Here is a 14,994-nt window from a genome sequence, read left to right on the forward strand (position 1 = left end):
TGAAATCGTCCTAGTACTATCGAAGAGATATAAAATCAGCACCCTTGCTGTGGAGTGAGGGATTGTAATTTCTCTCGACCCTTGCAATCACTATGGCTCCCTTCGATGATCAACACACCGATGTTCCTGGCACTGTGTACCTGGTAGATAGTATGCATAAAGCCACCCGTCATCTTGATCTATTAATGCTGACAGTTCTACTCTGTAGCATCGAACGCCTTGGAGAATGCCGCTCATGTAGGAGGTCAAGATGTTCTCCTCATACCACAACCGTCCAAATCCCAGGCTGATCCTTTGGTGAGAGCATCACTGAAATCTCCTATGACCAATAGAGCTGACAATAAACTCTAAGAACTGGCCACGGTTTAAGAAGCTCTGGTCGTTGTTCCTCATATCGATGTATGCTTGTGTGTTCTCATTCGGTGAGAATAACTGGGGAGCTAGCTGGACGTTGATCTCAGAAGATACCGGCGTCAGCCTGACCAACATGAACGGCGGTTCTGCTTTAAACTACCTTCTCCTTGGATTCTTTAACATAATCTGGATTCCCACAGCAATGAAAGTTGGACGCAAGATTGTTTACATTTTGAGTTTACTTCTTCTTGTCGGTGGAAGTGTGTGGGGCAAGTATTATACCGGAACTGCGCAGTACTACATCATGCTAGCCATCCAAGGAGTTGGCACGGCAGCTTACCAGGCCTTGATTCAACTGACGGTGAGCTCCTCAGACCTAAAAAAAAACAACTAAACAAGCCACTAATTTCATTGCAGATCTTTGATATGTTTTTTACGCATGAGCGAGGCCGCATGGTTGCGATATACATTTTTTTCCAGCAGCTCGGCTCGATCCTTGGTCTTATCCTAGGCGGGTACATCTCCGATGGAATTGGCTGGCGCTGGAGCTCGCCTATCGTTGCAATTGCATGTGTGGGTACCCTCTGTATTTGGCAAGTCTTTTCTTCACTAAATAAGCAAAGGGCGTATTGATCTTACTATTCATTTTTACCTTCGACGATACAATGTTTCCGCGGTACCGATTTAACAGCTTCTCTGACACAAACCCGACTGGACCGAATGAGGATATGAAGAAAGAATCAGAACTGGGGCCATCAATTTCAGAGCTGGCCAGCGATGGCGATGGTGAAGAGATTCCCCCAAGAACCTATCGCCAGAAGATTGCCCTGGTCCATCGTTTTGCCGATGACAAAACAACCTGGTTCCAGTACTTTCGTCGGCCATTCTATCTCTTTGCCTTTCCAAACATTGTCCTCGCAGGCATACAGTTCGCATTCGGCTGTACAGCGGGGATTGTTTCTTTCAACACCATATCAGAAATCATGACTGAGTCGCCTTATAATTGGAGTGCTGGTTCTACCGGCTTGATATTTCTCGCTGCGCTGATTGGGAACTTCCTCGGTATGGGAGTAGGCTCTTTATCTGACTGGGTAGTGCTTGTTCTTGCGCGGAGAAACAAGGGTTACAAGGAGCCTGAGATGCGCATCTGGACATACATTTTTCCCTTCACTTTCGGCGCTATTGGATACTTTCTCTACGGTTGGGCTGCGACTAATGGCTCACATTGGATGGCTATTGCAGTCGCGCTTTGCTGTTTAATCGCTCAGCAGGTGTCGATAACAAGTCTTGCAACGGCGTATGCGATGGAATGTTTTGATGGGGTATGCTCTTTGGCTTTCACAAAATATACTCTTCTTTCTTGTGATTTTATCTAATTTCCATTGCAGATATCTGGCGAGCTTGTCGTGGTACTTGCTATCTGCTCATCTCTGATCAACTTCGCTATTTCGTACTCCGTCCAGCCATTCATCGATGCCACGAATTATGGCTGGGCTTTTACTTGCTTCGGAATACTTGTGGCTCTTTCGGGTTTGCTTGGTATCCCTATGATTATTTGGGGCAAGTCGTGGCGTCGGAAGTGCAAGATGCGATACGAACAGTTTCTCGCAGAGACAGGCCGCAGCTAGTTAATCTGAAGATGAACCGCTCTGGTAGTAGTATTCAGTTACGCCGAGAGTCTGAAATGCTAACTAGTAGTTACTATTACTAGTAACTTCTAACTAAATAGTCGGACATAGATACCAGTCACTTCAGTAAAATTTCACTCAATTTCATCATTATAATTCATTTTGCCCACAATCGATAAGCAAATCGAGATATGCCCTCACTGTGGGTTTTCAGCGTTTCCCAACTACGCAGAATTACCAGCAAACCAGGCCGGATCCTCCGGTTCAAACGTATAATCATCAAGATTCAGCAAGGAAGTCCAATCAAATGAGTTCGAAAAAGCCTCCGGCTGACCGAAAGGTCCAGAAGGCCAGGCTTCTGAGCCCATCTCCTCTGGGAACTGGAATTGGAACTGATTAAAGTCCACACTATGCAAGCGATCGTACTCCGCCGATGCGATAATAGCATCGACCAATTCAACATCCCCATTTCCAGCTGACTCGAAGTCACTCTGTAGTCTTTTCATAAGGCCCAGAAGTCCATCGACGATCTTGCTGCTCATCGCGTAAAGGCATCCGCCTGCAAAGGCAGCGTCGACAGTGAGAATCGGCGACGAGGCCATGTTGGCGAGGGCCTCAGCGCATTTCTGGAAAAGATCAAGTTGTTTGGGAAAAGCTGGGTGTAGATGGCCAGAGCATTTAATCTGGACGACATTATTCTCGAGTATATTTTTGCAGATAATCACGTTTTCCAAGCAGATGTACCTCGGCGGTGGGTGGAAATCAATGCCGTGCAGCTTCAGCGTTGAACACTGGATGAACTTCTCAAGTATTGAGGACAGGTCGTTCGGATATGCCGAGCCGTAACGCTCCAAAAACTCTTTGAAGTAATTGTTTGACTGTTCCCCGGTTTTTTTCAAGACATTCGTGATCTGTGAGGTGATTTTAATGGTTTCGTCGCGAAATATGTCCGAATCCCGTCGACTACCCCATTCTCGTCCGGATCTTGTCCCTGAGACTGGATGTGTAAAGAAAACCTAATCCAATAATCCAGTTTTGCACAGTATGAAAGCGAAGCTCCATCACGGATCGTACGGCTTTTATTTCTTCGTTACCTGAATTCCCTTGCTGTACAGCATCAAGTAGAGAGTTGGTGTAGTTGATTTGTTCCAAGCATTTCTTTTCGGTCTCTTCTGCAAGGCCAATGAAGCGTCCCGGGTCATGCAAGCTTTGTTTGGCTTCAGCCAGCATTTGGAATAGTATGTAAGTTGATGTAGCCCATTGAATGTGGTAAATAGCCCGTGGTGTGCACTGGCGGAATTTCAAAGCATTTTGGTAGGCGTCAACGCGGGTTTTCATGTAGGCGATTAGATAGCGTAGACTTTGAAGTGGTCTCCTGACCAGACCGTCTACTGTTGCATGGTTTGAAACCATCTGGATTCCTTGAATCGAGTCGAAGAGGCATTTTTCAAATGTGTCATAGTCTGCGGCATTTAGTCCACTAAGATATTGAGCTCCCTCTCCGTTTACTGCTTCCAATCGGTGAGAAATGCCATATGCGATATTGATGTATATCTCTGACTTGATTGTTTTGTGAGCGATTGCTTGCATGGTGACCAAAGCTGTTGGCTTATAATCGGATAGGAAAAGAGAGACGTTGACCGAGTCATGGTGAGTGGGTGGCGAAAAAATGAACTCCTGACCATAGAACGATACGGCAAGTTGCAATTTCTGTTTCAATCGCCAGTCTTCGCGAGTGATATTTCGTTGGAGCTCGAGCGCAGTCACACAAAGAAGTGCAAAGAGTAGCCTTGTCGCGCAATTTGTGGAGATGGCAGACTTTTCCGAAGTTAATCGAGCACGGAGGTTGACTAAAGTTGGCAAATTTGGAAGAAAGAACCGATGCCAAACTAACCTAAAGGTTCTTGTCAGCATGGCCACAGCGTAGTAGTATGAATATTCCTTTCATAAGGTAATCAGGCTTTACCATTTATCGAAGAATGCTGCCATATCATCGCTTATCAGTTGCTGCACAGGTGTGTTCCAGCTTGAGGTAGCATGGACAATGTCAGCGCCAAACGCGCGGTCTTTGGCCAGCACCGAGATGAAGAAATAGTTCGCCTGAATCATAGATTGGAAGATCTCTTCTTTTCGCGTCATGCGAGTGGGATCAGGTTGGCGATCATGAGATAGAATACCATCTCCCTCGTCGGCGAAGAGATAGTCTTTGATATCCAAACTCGAAATAGCTGGAATACCTTCCTCGGGGACGGAATCCGAGTGGGTATTCGGACTTCGATCTTCTGACCTTTGGAGCCGACTGCGTTTAGATTGTGGGCGTCCAAGCATTGTATAGTCCACTACACATTCCAAATCGAGGTTTCGACACCGCTCACAGCACTTCTCTCTTGGCTGGGGAGTATTCAAAGGCCCCAGGTCGTGCACACTGGGCAACACACATTTGATTTTCCGGGATCGACAGCCCCGACATATCAACCGGGCGTATTTACCTCGTCGGACTCGGTCGGACATATTCAAATTATTCAGTGGTTATGGGGGGAGATTAAAATTTAGCGATGGGTCGAAAGAAGGTCAGATAGTTGAGGTAGGGCCGATGGTAGATTCCGATTGCATGGTAATATCGGGGGTGGCTCATTGTGGCGGAGTATTGCTGCGGTTCAGCTGGGATTCGGGCCCATTTTCCAGGTTTACTGATCGAGTGAAATGAATCTTGTTGCCTTGTTGCCTGACTGCCGGAAGGCATCCACTATAGTTGAATGTACGCGGCTACGGGCCAAAGTTGATTCCATAAACAGTGTACATCCTCGTGAAGATTTCAATTCAAAGCAACTGTCTGGGTATTTATCTCCCAAGTGCCGAGTGTTTCAAGGGTGGCGGCCCCCGGGGCCTATGCAACGCCCCAATAACTGCATGGGCACCCTTTATTAACGGGGTAGAACTCATTTCTGTTTGAGCTTTTTTTTTTGGGTGCTGCTAACGAGAGCATCTTCATATTTCTCTCGCTCCTTCCTCATACCACCCAATTTCTGGGGTATCCTCCTTCTTAGTATTGAGTTCTCTCACGCAGCGTCCACGATAACTTCCAACGTTGTCGTGCCCTGCAAAATGGCCACCGCCGAAGCAACAACTCACCAATGGCCCCAATTGGCACCAGAACGATATTCCTTGTCTACCTCATGTCGGCAACGCGCTTGGCTGAGGCTTATGGCATCCATCATGAAATTTCTTTATTCGCTGTTACCACCGTATGTCAATTTCATGCTCACCTCATACTGTTGAATTCTGATATTCAAATTAATCATTCTCCCAGGATACTTTTCTTGGGGTTTCTTGGCCCAGAATACCTCCGTCATGCTTGCAAGCACTATATACGATGGAAGGAAGAAGAGAGGCTGCCTTCTATATTCACAGTTTCATCGATTACAGATCTGGAGGTATGTAAGGATGTAAACAGATTCATGGTCATGATTTGGTTCCCGTGGCACCTGCTTTTCATGATTGTGTTTTTTTGTCTGGCCTGGAAATATAGGCATGTGGATTTTGAGAACCTGGAACAGATAGATGAGAGAGAGAGCGAAGCTATTAGTACTTCAAGTTCCAAGGTTACCGTGTGATAGGGAGTGGGACATTGCTCCTAGGCTGTTTACTTCAGAGAGTAGGAGCCACACACAGAGAGGTGACAGAGTTTATGAAGAAGAGGATGCCTGGGCTGCTCTCATCATGGTAAACAGGCATTATATACACGTCCAGGTCATATAAGCCCACTTGACATACTACTATCACATTTCGCTTCGTATTCTCTCGATTTATGGATGTCTGAGGCTGTTGGTATCCCAGGCACCGCACCTGAACAATACTCGAGTTCGTTCTACCAAATCATTCCAAGGTTAAGATGCCCGAGGCAGTACTACTATAATGATGCCAGTATCTTCGTCCTCTGAATATACACGTAGCGAAAGGGGGATGTTAGGAGCCCTGGGGTTAGACCATTCTTTCTAGTAGCTTCAACCTCGGAGGTTCTTTCATACCTAGCCTAGGTACCGTAGTACTTTGAATCGTTCGGATCAAGTAACCTACCCTAGCAAGAATATTGGGTCGATTAGTGCAGCCATGGAGCGCCGCATGCAATATCTACCTTGATTAGAGTAATGTAATTACGAGAAGTTCACGGAGAATGGGAAAGATAAATCGAACTTGAAGCAGAAATCTCAAAGAGCAATTGAATTGCCCAATGATGCGATTACTAGTATCATACATCATGCTTCACAGATAAAACAGGAGAGAAAAAAATACGTCATAAATCGTATGATAGAGAGCTATAAACACAAGAGAGTAAATCAGGAGAAGAACTTCTGAGCAGCCTTCTTATCCTTTGCCTCGCGGTCCTTAACAGCCTTCTTGACCTTGGCAATCTCGTTGGTAATACCCACATCAGTAGGGGCCAGCTTGGAAGCCTCCACGAGATCCTTGAGCGCATTATCCTCCTCCTTCAGACCGACGTAGGCAAGAGCCCGACGGTAGTAAACCTTGGCCTTGTCACTGTCCTTGCCGTTGGCGGTATCCGCGACCTTCAGGGCGTATCCAGCCCAGGTCTTGGCGTTCAGGAACTGACCAAGCTTGTTGGCGAGAAGGGATGAGTTGGAGTGCAGGGTAAAGCGCAGAGCGGTCATCTGCTCGCCGAGCTCCTTGGAGTCGTTCTCGCCAGGCTCGGGGAACTCGTTCAACCAGCGCAAGCCCTTTTGGTACTTCTCCAGACCGAGCTCGAGGTTGCCGCTCTTGAACGCAGCATTGCCGAATCCCTTGAGATCCGAAGCGATCTTGAAGGCCAGAGGGGCAGTCAGCTCCTCTCCCTGGTGGTCCTCGGGGAAGTCCTCGTAGGGATCGCCGGTCGCGTCCTGAGCGCGCTTGTTGGCATTCTCGTAGTCCTCGCCGAAGAGCTGACCGCAGTTCACCACGGTAACGTCGACCTTGGGCTTGTCGGACTGAGTGGGCATGTTTTCGATCTTGCGAATAATGCTTTTGCCATTGATGACCTCGCCGAAGACGACGTGCTTGCCGTCGAGGTGGGGGGTGGGAACGGTGGTAACGAAGAATTGACTGCCGTTGGTGCCGGGGCCGGAGTTGGCCATGGAGAGCAGGAAAGGACGGTCATGCTTAAGGTCGAAGTTCTCGTCGGGGAACTTTTCGCCGTAGATCGATTCACCACCGGTACCGTTGAAGGCAGTGAAGTCACCACCCTGGATCATAAACTGCTTGATCACACGGTGGAAGATGGAGCCTGCCTCGGTTTAGTCAAGGCGCTAGGTTTAAATCGCGATGGAAGAAGCATTTCAACATACCCTTGTAGGTCAATGGCTTGCCCTGCTGGCCGATGCCCTTCTCGCCAGTGCAAAGCGAACGGAAGTTATCTGCAGTTTTGGGGACCACTGGATTTTTCCAGGATTAGTTGGGAGGTCAATCGGTTGGAGCGGAGTTTGATCGTACCATCGTCGAACTAAGTGAGGCGCAAGTTAGCTGCGAAGCTCCCGATTGTGAAAAGAAAAATAACAGATGGAATATAGCTTACCAGCTCGAAATTGACACGACCGGCCTTGACACCACCGACTTCAATGTCGAAAAAGACACGGGAACGCTCTAACGAGGGGTCAGCAAGAGACAATTCCTGCGCGCGCGGACTGATCGGCAGACCCCGCAGTGGGACACGAACTCTGGGATTCCGCCATGGTGAGAGTATAAGTGCGAGGGGGCGCAACAAGAGGTGACGATAAAGAGGACGGAAGTGAGTGTTGAATTGAATCTCGGAATGAGGTGAAGTGGAGAGAGTAAAAGTGGGGGAGGTGTTGGAGTGAAGGTGGAAGTGCAGGTGGAGAGGAGAAATTGGGGTGATTCAGGAAGCTTCCACGGGCGGTGCAGGTGCAGCCTTGAGTAAACTACTACAGGTAGGTATAACTAGTAATTTATTAATACCGATGTCTATTTCTATATATATATATACACATGATTATTTTGGCATCTCTTCATCATTCATCACATCCTTTTCTTTATGCCAGCAGTTCTGGGGGAATCGTGAACTCAATCGTCGTGCCTGAACTGCTATCCTTGTCCTTATTCTCATCTTTGGGCGGTTTGGGCTCCTTCGGTTCTTTCTTAGGGAGATTCGTATTGATTTCGATCGTGACCTATAATCTCTGTTAGTTCTCCAATTCCATGGTGACGCAGGGAGGAGCCAGAAAGACAAAAGGTATATAGTTACCACTGCGTCTTCACTGGTGTAGTCAACACCCACCGGCCCATCATTCTTCAGCTCGACCTCCATCATAGCCTGGAAGACTCCATTCTTCACTCGATCTTCCTTGTATGATTCCCGCATTTTATTGTAGAAGTGGTCGTAGACTCGGCGCGCGGTGACGGCATCGGCCGCATCGTGAAAATCGGGCTTGTTGCCCTTCTTCATCTTGCCATAGAGAGTGAACTGGGATACTTGTAGGAGTTAGTATGAGTGCATTGAAACATCAAGAAATCAGGGAAAGGGAAAATGGAAGCCGAAACTTACCACAAAGTACTTCGCCCTCAATTTCCTGCACGTTCTTCTTCCACTAGAGTTGCATGTCAGCACTGGCCGAGATGGCAATACCAATACCCCAACACCATGCGCATTCTTACTTGACTGCCATTCTCATCCGGCCAGAACTTGGCCTTGAGGACTTTGTTCACGATATTCTCGGCTTCCTTCTCGGTATCCTCCTTCCCCACCCCCGCTAATACTAGCAGTCCCTTGCCAATGGAGGAGATCAACTCTTCATCCACCGTGACCGAGGCCGACTTGACTCTTTGGATAATCACTGAACGGTAAGCTTCTTTTTTGTCACAATTCAGTTCCAAAGACCACACACCTTTCATTTTTCTGTGTGTGTTTGTTGTTCGCTGTTTGCGCACTCGTTTGACTGAGTGGACAAGCTCCGCGGGGAAAATTGAGCTCTAGCTCGGGGCCCGGGGTAGACGTGGCGCAAATCAACTCGTGAAATCAACAACGGCTCTGACGAAAATAGTGGTCACAAACTGTGATGGCGGTGCCTGTTATTATTTTCCTGTGAGATTAATGTTGAAGTAGGTTTTCCCATTCATATTCGCCGCACTTTTGGTTGATCCATCGGCGACTGCCTTCCAGACCGCCTGCCCAAGCCGGCAACCCTTCATTCTCCAGCCAAGCGGACTTCCAATCCAGCAGCAATCTACGTTTAACCCTCTGGCAGCGACTTCTTGGTTTCAAGCTAGTCCACACCCTATCCAGAGACAGCTCTCTTCTATCCATCGATTGTGCAACCATTCAACCCTCGGTTGCACACCACGAACTACAACTCCGCCCCCACCGCATCATCATCACCCCAGTGGACCACCCCAGTCCACACCTCCAGTCGAATGCACCATGGCGTCTCGTAAAACGCAACAAGAGATCGAAAAGACCTTCAAAAAAGTCGCCGAAGGCATCCAAACATTTGAAGGCATCTACGAGAAGATCAAGTCCGCCAACAACCCCACACAGCGAGACAAGCTCGAGGAGAACCTGAAGCGCGAAATCAAGAAGCTACAAAGGTTTCGAGATCAGATCAAGTCATGGGCGGCTGGCAATGAGGTCAAGGATAAGGCTCCGCTGCTAGAGCAGCGGAAAGCCATTGAGACAGTGGGTCTTACAATTGAGTGATCTTCATTTCCTCGAACTCGGCGGCTAACAATCTCGAACAGTGTATGGAGCAGTTCAAAGCCGTGGAGAAGGAGATGAAGACGAAAGCCTACTCCAAAGAAGGTCTCTCAGCAGCTTCCCGACTCGATCCCAAGGAGAAGGAGAAAGTCGAGGCGTGTGATTTCCTGTCGTCGATGGTGGATGAGCTTCAATTGAGGATCGAAGCCATGGAGGCGGAAGAGGAAACCCTACAAGCGCAGATGAAGAAGGGTAAGAAGGACACATCGAAGGCAAACCGTATGGCCGATATCTCCCGAGTAACGGAACGCCATAAGTGGCACGTCAACAAGCTCGAGTTCTTGCTTCGATCCTTGCAGAATGGCAATCTTGATGTGGGCGCAGTCCAGGATCTCAATGAGGGTATCAAGTACTACGTTGAGGAAGGGCATAACCCTGACTACTGCGGAGAAGATGAGACATTATATGATGACTTGAATATCGGCGACGATGTAGAAGGTCAGTTTGGCGCTGCCGGCGACGATCCAGTATCATCGCAAGATGCCCAGTCCCTTCCGGACGAAGAGCCGGAGCCCAAGCCCAAGCCCAAGCCTGAACCTACAACGGCCCGTCGCCCGTCTGCGCAGATGAAGTCTCCTCTCCCTGTCCTCGCCACCCTCCACCCCTCCACATCCTCCAATGGAGGGCCAGGCATGAAACCAGCACCGCTCCCGACTCGTCTCCCTGGAGAAACCTTGAAATACGCCTCTGCTGCGGCATCTGCTGCCGCAGCAGATAAGAGCGGAGTGGGAATTCTACCTTTGCCCCCACCACCCGGTACTAGCCCTGCGTTCTCGCATGTCCTACCCACCGGCAAGGCTTCCTCTACGGCCTCGCCAATCGTGGCGTCAGTGCAACCTGTCTCCAAACCAGCGCCAGCTGTGGCGATCGCTACATCACTTGATGAACCTGCTGTTGCCGTTGCCGTTGCGGGTCGATCGAAGGTCCCCAGTGGTGCTACCGTCTCCGGTATCTCATCACCAGCACCTATCGAGAAAGCCGAGACAAGTAAGGATACGTCGAGGAAAAACAGCAAAGTAACAAAGGAAGCAAGCGAGAGCGATGCTGCCGAGTCAATATACCACTTACCCCCAGGCCTACAAGATCTGGCACAATCATTCGAACTGACCAAGGGACGCTCCACAATCCACTCATCACCTGCTGTCCAACGATTACTCGCAACATCACTCACTACCTGTCCGGAGGCTGGTGATGCCGAGAAGCCACGTCATTACAAGCCGCAAAATCCGTACAACACCCCCCTCTACTACCCCCAGGAGCCGCTCTCGATCTTCGACGACCCACGACTGTACGATACTGGACGGATTGACACAGACACGTTGTTCTACCTGTTCTATTACCGCCAAGGGACGTATCAACAGTACCTTGCCGCCAAGGCATTGAAAAACCAGAGCTGGCGCTTCCACAAACAATACCAGACGTGGTTCCAAAGACACGAGGAGCCAAAGAACATCACGGAGGAGTTCGAGCAAGGCACCTATCGGTTTTTCGACTACGAAAGTACATGGTTAGTTCAGACATCTCCGCCTCCTGCATCCGCCAGGCAGACCATTCCGCAACACGTGCTCACCACATTGCCCGACAGGATGAACCGGCGCAAGGCTGATTTCAAGTTCGTGTACAAATATCTCGAGGACGAATTATGAAATGTCCTGTGATATTCTCCGGTCCCACTCTCCCCCGTCTCTCTATCCTTTCCTTATTCTCCCCTTTTTTCTTTTCTGTTGTCTCTCGTCTTCGCGCGACCCATGTGCCATCTCGGTATCGATTCGTTCCCGGTTTGGAAGAATATGTGTCGAGGGCTGGGCAGCATTAGATATGTGTATGTGTGTGATTGTTTCATGGATAAAAAAAAAGGTACTCTCATCAATCGAGACGGGAACTCGAGGGAGTTGTTGGATCTGTTTATCATCTTACAGCTTTGTCTCTTTGAAACTTTTTCTTTTCTATTCTCCACTTTTCTTATTTTTCTTATTGTTTCTTATCTCACGCCTTACCTCCGCTACTTACCTATTCTTACCAAGTTGGCCACAAGTCCCGCTTTTGCGTTCGGAGTGGTTGAAGTATTCTTTGTTTTGGGTATCGGGCAACGAGTACAATGAATGGGACCGCGGGGACGGAGTTCTGTGCTATTTTCAGTCGATCCGACCCGTGGTTATGAATCAATTCAAGCACCCGATGGGTTCTTTGTCAATTCTTTGCTTCATGAGTTTCTGCAAGTAGACCTGTAGAATATGCCTTGTACCTAGGTACAGGTACTCCCACACTAGTGTGGGTAGTGACCAGTTAACTAACTAACCACTAGTCAGTACTTCTCCTTCCCTCGTACTTCGTACCTCTTACCTCGGGCCCTTCCATCTGCATGCGCCCCATGTCTTGGACCTCGTATGTTCACCACATCCCCGACCAGTCAGCGAGTCTGCACCAGGACATGCGCTGATGGTGACTGGCTGAGAAATTGACTAATGCAAGCTCCAGACACTAGCCCATGCGGGATTTTCTAGAATGCCGCTAGAAGGGGCTGTGCGTTGTCTGTGTTTGTACGGAGTACTTTGGATGATCCCCAGGTTCGTGTTGATTCGGTTCAACCTGATTCAAGTTTGGCTCACTTTGTTCCCTTTTCCCCTCGTTCCTCTAGTGGCTTGGCACCATCGCTGGATCGGAAATGACGTTCCTCCCGGCACAGTCTTGCCGATTTAACGACTCAGCCTTGCGAGTGGGTTCATTCCATTGCCAGAACAGAAACACACAGTGACTGGACTGTGAGTATACTCCGTACAGGACACACCACAGGGTGCACTGTAAATACACCACCCCCGAGTGTATCACCACCAAACTTGAAGTGCATCACACACGTCCCAGCTGAACGTACGGTGCAGCGTGCATCACCGTGCAGCCTGTGAAACCCGCCTCAAAGAACGGGACACACTTTTGGCCCCTCCCGCTAGAAGCCTTCCAGAAGGGACCGACCACGCTAACACTGCATCCGATGATCCCTTTCCATGAGGGGGAAGCGAATATGCAGGACTGACGCCAGCCCCCCCAACCCACTTGTTGCGGTCTGACCACACACGAGTCACCGTTTTCTTTTGTTTTCCTTGAGAAAGGCCACCTTGCTAGCGCATCATTTGGACCAATCCGTAAGGTTTGATCTCCCCCTCAACCTGGGTTAACTCGGACACCCTCGAGCCGCCCCCTTCTTTGACTTGGCAACACCCTTGCATCAGGCTTTCCCCCAATGACACCCCGCCAGATACCACAGATACACATCAGAGTGGATCTTCGGCCGTGTGCGCTAGAAGGTTTCCAGAATTTCGAGAAGCCCCTCTGGAAGCCCCCCCACCCGCCCTAATGCACGAGGATCCCGGCGTGAATGCAGTAAATTCCCGCAATGATCCTCGAATGACGATGCTGAAGGCGGGGGCTGAGTCGACTGGTTGACCACTCGGGGGTTCCCAATTCCTCTTGATGAGGCTGTCCCGATCAACCAGACCAGTCAGAGACCCGGTTGGAACGAGTCTCTGTCCCCATCAACGCCAGATGACTTCGTATTGGAACCGGGGGGGTTGTTGTGGTCCAGTTACTCGGTCAAACTAAGTGGAGTTGAGGGAAGAGAGAAACAGGCCAGGGACGTAGTGTAGAGCCACAATCGTACATCCAGCTGGACAACAGCTGGGACCAAAATAATACATAAGAAAGACGCTTGCGCAAGGGGAAACACCACCTGCGTTGTTTTTTCTCACTTTTCCCTTTTCACTGAGATACCACTACCACTACTACTACCACCACCACTACCATATCGACTTGGCCCCCAAGTTCCATTTCTGCATAGCTGTACTCTCTGTACATCACTTTCGAAGGATCACACCGGCGTCTCAAATCCCGCCATGGTAGGTCACGCTAGTAACTTTCTAGAATCCTTCCAGTCTGTTCACACCCTAACTCGTTCTTTTTAAAATACCTATAGTCCATCCCAGTCCCACTTCCCCTCTCCAAACAGTCGCTGTCATCCACCTCCTCACCACAACCACAACCTCATTCCAACTCGTACTCTTCTTTCCCATCGCCCGACATGCAATCCCCCTTCAGTTATCCAGACTCGTATGCTTCGTCCTACTCCTCATCCCCCGGTGGTATGGACTTCTTCTACGGCATGGGCGCTCCTCAAGCCCCAGTCTACGACTCCTCCTCATCCTTTGACATGGACCCTGCTTCTCCCTTTGTGCAAGAGGTCCACCCAGAGATCTACTCCTTCACCAGCTCTCCATACATGTACTCTCCTGCAATGCCAATCAAAGAATTCCCCATCAAGGATTTCCAAATGTATGAGGCGCCCATGGCAACTAGCGTCCCCAGCTCCGCCAGCAGCACCTGCGATAGCGTCAGTGGGTGGAATACGCACGAGGAGCTGGCGATCACCAGCTACCCCCTCAGCATGGGCGATGACTCTGGACCGGACTCCCCGTCGGCGGCGAAGTAAGTAAATCGCAATTACCTCGCCACCTTCCATTCCTTACCTCGATCATGGTTTACTAACAAGACATCGCATAGACCAACCAAACCCTTCGCATGCGACGCCAGCGGTTGCAGCAAGTCCTTCACTCGCTTCGCAGATCTAAAGCGCCATCAGTCCAGCGTGCATTACCCCGTCTTCCGCAACTGCCCTGTGGATCACTGCTCACGCAAGGGCAGCAATGGCTTCCCGCGTCAGGATCACCTCGTCGAGCACCTACGTTCATACCACCACCTCGATGTGCCGAAGCGTCGAGCTTTCAAGCGCTCCTCCAAGGAGATCTCATAAGCGGATCGTACGATAGTGACTCGCATGTTGTTTTCCGTTTGGCACGTTGTCTTTTTCTTTTCGATTTACACTTTTTGACAGCCTGCGACAGCACAGCTAGCTGTTATTCTTGACCACAGTGTATGATTTACGACCACTTTATGTCTTTTTTTCTTCTTCTCTTCTTTCTACGTGGAAGGCGCATTGATTCCTCTTCTTCTTTTCTTTGCTTTGCGACTCTTCTGCTTGTTTCTATAGACTGTTTTTGGTCATGTATAGACGGCGCCGCGAGCTATTTTCTCATTCCCATTTACTGCCATTTGGCATTTTTCTTTGCGTCTGTTTTTCTTCCTTCTCTTTCTCTTTTCTCTGGACGCTATGCGATAGACGGTTCATGATTCGATGGACTTAGAAATTACGGATTCCCCTGGACACGAATTGGACGGATCATGACTTTGACTTTACTATTTTTG

General features: G+C 49.2%; 6 protein-coding genes across 6 annotated transcripts; 3 read left to right on the forward strand and 3 right to left on the reverse strand.

Annotated features, from left to right (window-relative positions):
• Positions 1–92: 92 nt before the first annotated feature.
• N7533_000928 (putative MFS transporter) lies at positions 93–1,982 on the forward strand (the record flags this gene model as incomplete). Its single annotated transcript, XM_057097578.1, has 6 exons — positions 93–150; positions 209–297; positions 353–715; positions 772–927; positions 978–1,676; positions 1,743–1,982. 6 exons carry the CDS (start codon positions 93–95, stop codon positions 1,980–1,982), a joined length of 1,605 nt encoding a protein of 534 aa, XP_056966071.1.
• A 224-nt stretch (positions 1,983–2,206) lies between these two features.
• On the reverse strand, positions 2,207–4,422 carry N7533_000929 (uncharacterized protein; the record flags this gene model as incomplete). Its single annotated transcript, XM_057097579.1, has 4 exons — positions 2,207–2,998; positions 3,057–3,876; positions 3,949–4,281; positions 4,358–4,422. The coding sequence occupies 4 exons, from the start codon at positions 4,420–4,422 to the stop codon at positions 2,207–2,209; spliced, it is 2,010 nt and encodes a 669-aa protein (XP_056966072.1).
• Positions 4,423–6,319: 1,897 nt separating this feature from the next.
• On the reverse strand, positions 6,320–7,705 carry N7533_000930 (Peptidyl-prolyl cis-trans isomerase D; the record flags this gene model as incomplete). Its single annotated transcript, XM_057097580.1, has 5 exons — positions 6,320–7,260; positions 7,322–7,408; positions 7,467–7,476; positions 7,549–7,616; positions 7,690–7,705. 5 exons carry the CDS (start codon positions 7,703–7,705, stop codon positions 6,320–6,322), a joined length of 1,122 nt encoding a protein of 373 aa, XP_056966073.1.
• Positions 7,706–8,023: 318 nt separating this feature from the next.
• On the reverse strand, positions 8,024–8,882 carry N7533_000931 (D-aminoacyl-tRNA deacylase; the record flags this gene model as incomplete). Its single annotated transcript, XM_057097581.1, has 4 exons — positions 8,024–8,161; positions 8,236–8,462; positions 8,536–8,578; positions 8,646–8,882. 4 exons carry the CDS (start codon positions 8,880–8,882, stop codon positions 8,024–8,026), a joined length of 645 nt encoding a protein of 214 aa, XP_056966074.1.
• A 526-nt stretch (positions 8,883–9,408) lies between these two features.
• On the forward strand, positions 9,409–11,387 carry N7533_000932 (CNOT2/3/5 family protein; the record flags this gene model as incomplete). The annotated part of the gene is made up of 2 exons (XM_057097582.1): positions 9,409–9,663; positions 9,726–11,387. 2 exons carry the CDS (start codon positions 9,409–9,411, stop codon positions 11,385–11,387), a joined length of 1,917 nt encoding a protein of 638 aa, XP_056966075.1.
• A 2,426-nt stretch (positions 11,388–13,813) lies between these two features.
• N7533_000933 (uncharacterized protein) lies at positions 13,814–14,542 on the forward strand (the record flags this gene model as incomplete). The annotated part of the gene is made up of 2 exons (XM_057097583.1): positions 13,814–14,217; positions 14,293–14,542. 2 exons carry the CDS (start codon positions 13,814–13,816, stop codon positions 14,540–14,542), a joined length of 654 nt encoding a protein of 217 aa, XP_056966076.1.
• Between the last annotated feature and the right edge of the window lie 452 nt (positions 14,543–14,994).

This window comes from Penicillium manginii (genome assembly GCF_028828005.1).
Source record: "Penicillium manginii strain IBT 31320 chromosome Unknown utg000001l:1.0-3466041.0:1.0-3467806.0, whole genome shotgun sequence".
In the NCBI taxonomy this organism is placed as follows: domain Eukaryota; kingdom Fungi; phylum Ascomycota; class Eurotiomycetes; order Eurotiales; family Aspergillaceae; genus Penicillium; species Penicillium manginii.